The sequence below is a fragment of the Gadus chalcogrammus genome, chromosome 13, assembly GCF_026213295.1.
Source record: "Gadus chalcogrammus isolate NIFS_2021 chromosome 13, NIFS_Gcha_1.0, whole genome shotgun sequence".
In the NCBI taxonomy this organism is placed as follows: Eukaryota; Metazoa; Chordata; class Actinopteri; order Gadiformes; family Gadidae; genus Gadus; species Gadus chalcogrammus.
The window spans coordinates 18,264,820-18,270,482 of NC_079424.1; the positions used below are offsets into that span (position 1 = coordinate 18,264,820).

At 40.8% G+C, this 5,663-nt stretch overlaps 1 protein-coding gene across 2 annotated transcripts; it reads right to left on the reverse strand.

Annotated features, from left to right (window-relative positions):
- Positions 1-3,341: 3,341 nt before the first annotated feature.
- Positions 3,342-5,419, reverse strand: LOC130402507 (uncharacterized). Of its 2 annotated transcripts, XM_056606702.1 has the most exons (8): positions 5,390-5,419; positions 5,022-5,144; positions 4,863-4,928; positions 4,564-4,652; positions 4,369-4,474; positions 4,100-4,205; positions 3,884-3,954; positions 3,342-3,720 (listed from the first exon to the last, which is right to left on the reverse strand). In XM_056606702.1, exons 1-8 carry the CDS (start codon positions 5,405-5,407, stop codon positions 3,592-3,594), a joined length of 708 nt encoding a protein of 235 aa, XP_056462677.1. In that variant the 5' UTR covers positions 5,408-5,419; the 3' UTR covers positions 3,342-3,591. The 2 variants fall into 2 exon arrangements, with proteins under 2 accessions (XP_056462677.1, XP_056462678.1); XM_056606703.1 differs by lacking the exons at positions 3,342-3,720; positions 3,884-3,954 and having other exon boundaries at positions 3,996-4,205.
- Positions 5,420-5,663: the final 244 nt, after the last annotated feature.

The window sequence follows — 5,663 nt, forward strand, 5'->3', positions numbered from 1 at the left end:
TTAACTGTGACTGATCCAAAACTAAGGAAATCCTTTGCTATGTACAGACTCAGTGAGCACAGCCTCAGAATATACCCAAGGATATTGGGTATATTCGATATATATTCAATATATATTCAATGAATCCATTATATATTTTCGATATATTGAATAGATAGATACTAGATACATTCAATATCCAGCCAATTAAGCCTGCCAGATTCATCACCCCTCTCCTATTTCTTGTTTGCAAAGTCTGAGAAACGTATTGACGGTTGAGTGTTGAGTGTTACTGAAAAGACAACATTTTTTTCATTATGAAGTCTTCGGCTTTGAACTTCAGGTGACCTTTCGCCAATTATCACGAGAATTTAGGTGAGTGACAGGCAGCTCACAGGCCTGTGGTGGCCTGTGAAGGATATTGGATCTATTCAATATATATTCAATGTATCCAATATATATTTGGACTACTTGGAATACATATTGAATATATATATATACTGGATATGTTCAACATCCAGCCAATTTAGCCTGCCATATGCATCACCCCCCTCCTATTTCTTGTTTGCAAAGTCTGAGACACTTCAAATTGTTTTGGCTTACACCGTTAGGTCATTGGATGTGACCGTAGAAATTTCAGACGTGTAGTCACATCAGGGGACATTTGGCGGGGGGGGGTTGTATTTCGGCAGGCAATTTAGCCTGCCGTATTTCAACCCCCCCTCCTATTTCCTGTTTGCAAAGTCTGAGACACTTCAAATTTTTTAGGCTTACACCGTTAGGTCACTGGATGTGACCGTAGAAATTTCAGACGTGTAGTCACATCAGGGGACATTTGGCGGGGGGGGGTTGTATTTCGGCAGGCAATTTAGCCTGCCGTATTTCAACCCCCCCTCCTATTTCCTGTTTGCAAAGTCTGAGACACTTCAAATTTTTTAGGCTTACATCGTTAGGTCACTGGATGTGACCGTAGAAATTTCAGACGTGTAGTCACATCAGGGGACATTTGGCGGGGGGGGGTTGTATTTCGGCAGGCAATTTAGCCTGCCGTATTTCAACCCCCCCTCCTATTTCCTGTTTGCAAAGTCTGAGACACTTCAAATTTTTTAGGCTTACATCGTTAGGTCACTGGATGTGACCGTAGAAATTTCAGACGTGTAGTCACATCAGGGGACATTTGGCGGGGGGGGGTTGTATTTCGGCAGGCAATTTAGCCTGCCGTATTTCAACCCCCCCTCCTATTTCCTGTTTGCAAAGTCTGAGACACTTCAAATTTTTTAGGCTTTCATCGTTAGGTCACTGGATGTGACCGTAGAAATTTCAGACGTGTAGTCACATCAGGGGACATTTGGCGGGGGGGGGTTGTATTTCGGCAGGCAATTTAGCCTGCCGTATTTCAACCCCCCCTCCTATTTCCTGTTTGCAAAGTCTGAGACACTTCAAATTTTTTAGGCTTACACCGTTAGGTCACTGGATGTGACCGTAGAAATTTCAGACGTGTAGTCACATCAGGGGACATTTGGCGGGGGGGGGTTGTATTTCGGCAGGCAATTTAGCCTGCCGTATTTCAACCCCCCCTCCTATTTCCTGTTTGCAAAGTCTGAGACACTTCAAATTTTTTAGGCTTACATCGTTAGGTCACTGGATGTGACCGTAGAAATTTCAGACGTGTAGTCACATCAGGGGACATTTGGCGGGGGGGGGTTGTATTTCGGCAGGCAATTTAGCCTGCCGTATTTCAACCCCCCCTCCTATTTCCTGTTTGCAAAGTCTGAGACACTTCAAATTTTTTAGGCTTACATCGTTAGGTCACTGGATGTGACCGTAGAAATTTCAGACGTGTAGTCACATCAGGGGACATTTGGCGGGGGGGGGTTGTATTTCGGCAGGCAATTTAGCCTGCCGTATTTCAACCCCCCCTCCTATTTCCTGTTTGCAAAGTCTGAGACACTTCAAATTTTTTAGGCTTTCATCGTTAGGTCACTGGATGTGACCGTAGAAATTTCAGACGTGTAGTCACATCAGGGGACATTTGGCGGGGGGGGGTTGTATTTCGGCAGGCAATTTAGCCTGCCGTATTTCAACCCCCCCTCCTATTTCCTGTTTGCAAAGTCTGAGACACTTCAAATTTTTTAGGCTTACACCGTTAGGTCACTGGATGTGACCGTAGAAATTTCAGACGTGTAGTCACATCAGGGGACATTTGGCGGGGGGGGGTTGTATTTCGGCAGGCAATTTAGCCTGCCGTATTTCAACCCCCCCTCCTATTTCCTGTTTGCAAAGTCTGAGACACTTCAAATTTTTTAGGCTTACATCGTTAGGTCACTGGATGTGACCGTAGAAATTTCAGACGTGTAGTCACATCAGGGGACATTTGGCGGGGGGGGGGGGGGGGGGCGTGGGCAGGGCCGAATGCTAAGGGCCCATCCATCGGTAGGGGGCGCCAAAAATAAGTCTTTTTTATTTTATTTTTTTGCATACTGTATTCATCTAACTTCAACTTCAATGTTTATATTACTTAGGCAATAAATAAATATTAGACAACATAACATGTAAAATAAAAGAGCGCCATTCTGACCGGAGAGGAGAAAGCTATCTATTTGCACATCACAATGTCAAAGAAACCTAAACACTCTGGCGCCCAGGGAAGGAAGAGGACAAAAGAAGAGGAGGAAAAATGGGAAAAATACAGAAATACAGTAACTTTAATTTGTTTATCTTTAACGTAGGCCTGGCTGGCTATAGCCAACTGGTCACTTTGTCTGGCTCTTGTTCACCTTTTTATCTTTATTTCTCTTGAGCTAACTGTTCCCTATACATAACTCCGCTTAATACGTGTCTATTGTTTTAATTTATTAAGCACTATGTGGTTTTATTATTTAGTAAATACAAATAATCTGCAAACAGTTGTCAGGGCGTAGCGCGTTGCCAAGCAACATGTAAACAACTTAACCTGACTGTAATGAATACGAAGGATGCCAAGAATGGGTTTCAAACGCAGAGCATAATAGTTTATTAACACAATTCCCAAGGAGGAGGCTGGAGATGGGTCAAGGGACTGGCAGGGGGTCATACACAGGAAATTTGATGGGTAGGCGAAGTCCAGGCGGGGAGCAGGCTAGGAGTCGGAGACTACGTTAGTCAGGCAAACAGGTTGATGCACGGGTAATTCATTATATATAGGTAATATTTTGAAAAGGCACAGTACGGTTGTGGTGAAAACAAACAATACCTCACAAAGGAAAGGGTGAACTGAACTGAACTAAATAGAGGGAGTGATGTGCATGCACGGGTGACTAGAATTGCTGTGATGTGATCTGAGGAGTGAGTTGCATTCAAGGGATTGGTGGCGTGATCAAGGGTTAGCTGGAAGTAGACTTTACACTGACATTGAGAACAAAACATTTATTAACACAATTCAAACATTCAGAACAAAACATTTATTAACACAATTAAAACAAATATAAACAATTTCTTAGAACAACATATGTAAAAAGAAAAAACAAAAAGCCAAACCAACTACAATAAATACAAAATAAGTACAATATATAGAAAATCAACAAAAGCTACCTGGTACACTGATGTACAGTATGTCACGCCCACCACTCCCACCTAGCGTGCCAGTGCCCTCTCTCTCCTGGCTGTCCTGTCTGTGTTACAGGCTAGACAGAGGTGTGGCGATTCCATCATATGTTTTGCACAGCTCTGATGATACCAGCGTTGGCACCGTTCACAGGAAATCTAAACAATTTGATATTGACAATATCAGTTGAAATGTTCATACTTGGTAAGTAGTTTTGGTAATTTGATAAGTGGCACCAACTCCTGTGCTATTAACACTGACAATACTGTTCATCTGATTGAAAATAAAGGTATATATATAATAAATTATGACATGTCTTACCCATTGTACGTCCTCGTCTGTTTCTGGATTGTCTGTCTGTCCACATTGGTGGCATACCTCAGTCAGGTCATCTAATAAAAGATCATGACTTTAGGTCATTATGTTCCTCATAATGACCTAAATTAACTGTAACAGTTGCTCTATATTACATTGTCTTTGCAAAGTAGCCCTAAAAAGAGAATTATAACTACATATTTTCATGGGGGAAATAGTTACCAGTATTCTCAAGGAGAGCAGTTGCGATTGCCCTTCGCATTTCCCCTACACCTTTTCTTGATGTATTGAATTTGCAGTTTTCACCTTTAAGGATACATTCAGCAAACTGGAAAAAAGCACAAGTTAAGACAAATTAATATTTTGATCTAAATGTGACAAATTACTGTTATGTTACCATTAAGAATGACATTGGCTTTGGATACATTGTCACTGACAGACAAAGTGTTAATTTTATTTAAATCATAGTTGGCCCATCACCTAACACTTACTTTCAATACAAAGGGCCCGCAGGAGGTACTGTCAGTCTGACTAGGGTGTGGGACTGTGTCGCATCCCCATCTGGACACATTGATCCCCCTAAGTCTCATGAAGGCTCTGAAATATATGAAAAGTAACTGTAGTGGATTGCTATACACTCTGTATGAACGTCCCAATAGAAATCCAAGAGCAAAATCTCAGATTACCTTGTTACATCTTTGCACCTATTTATGTCGGTACTGGATTCCCCAAGAGGATCGAGTAAGAGAGCCTTTTTTTGTGATGGGATCATGACCTTTATTTTTTTTAATAATAAAAAAGACATTAGCGGAGATCTATGCTACTAAAAGTCACACTGCAAATCACCTACACATACACATGGCAACACTGGAATTTACCACTTACTTTATGGCAAGTAGACTATATTGAATATAAGTATGTAAAATAAAATAAAGGATCGTAAGAGTAATTTATGACTTTATGTATGCCGCAAGATTTCACTTACAGTGAGTTTCCAGTGGTGGTTCTCATTGATGATCCCAAGGATGTACTTGTACATGTGTGGATCCAGCTAAAAGAATAAAAAGTTCCAATTATTTATGGAGTTCATAACTTTGTAGAGACACATCAGTTCAGTATTGGAGCAGGCAAAGCTTTCCCTAACCTTCACTTTTGGTTGTTTCCTTTTCCATATGTTGGACATCTCAAATGTGTCTATTGCCATAGCCCTGTCGGTTGACTTCGCATTAAAGTCTCGCACCAGTAGCTGCATGTAGGCATTCATGACCTGAAAGAAAGAAATAAAGACAAGAAAGATAATCAGTTAGATGAATAAAATGCTGTTTAATCACATGGGTAGGTCAAATGTAACACTTACAATGGAAATGGAGTACTAAAATGCTAATGATCCTGATAAATTAAACTGTACTATAAGTGATACCAGAGTAGTGATGTCAAAAATATATGCTCTAACAACATATGTAACAACGTGAAAGTAGTTAGTCCTTTACTATGAGCAAGGTGAGGTCTTACCTCACTCTCAAACTCCATATCTGGAGCGGTTCTTGCGATGTCGGCAAAGAAGATTAGGTATGGCCCTATTTTTGAGAGCAGCACATAGACATCTGTTCCCTGCCAAGCTTCTTCTACACCTGCAATATTAAGGTATAATAAATACTGGAAGCATCCACATAATATTTAACATGTAGAAAACCATAACATTAGATTATAAATCACATGTTTATACATATATATAATGAACTTCAGCAAATCTCCAAACATTCATATCACATACATTTAGCTGGGT

What these genes read in the sequence shown, in the direction of transcription:
- LOC130402507 (XM_056606702.1), bottom strand. An exon ending in ACCACCACTGGAAACTCACT is followed by an intron (nt 4,653 to 4,862) that starts GTAAGTGAAATC and finishes AAAAAAATAAAG; the next exon opens with GTCATGATCCCATCACAAAA. An exon ending in CAGACGAGGACGTACAATGG is followed by an intron (nt 3,721 to 3,883) that starts GTAAGACATGTC and finishes CAAATTGTTTAG; the next exon opens with ATTTCCTGTGAACGGTGCCA.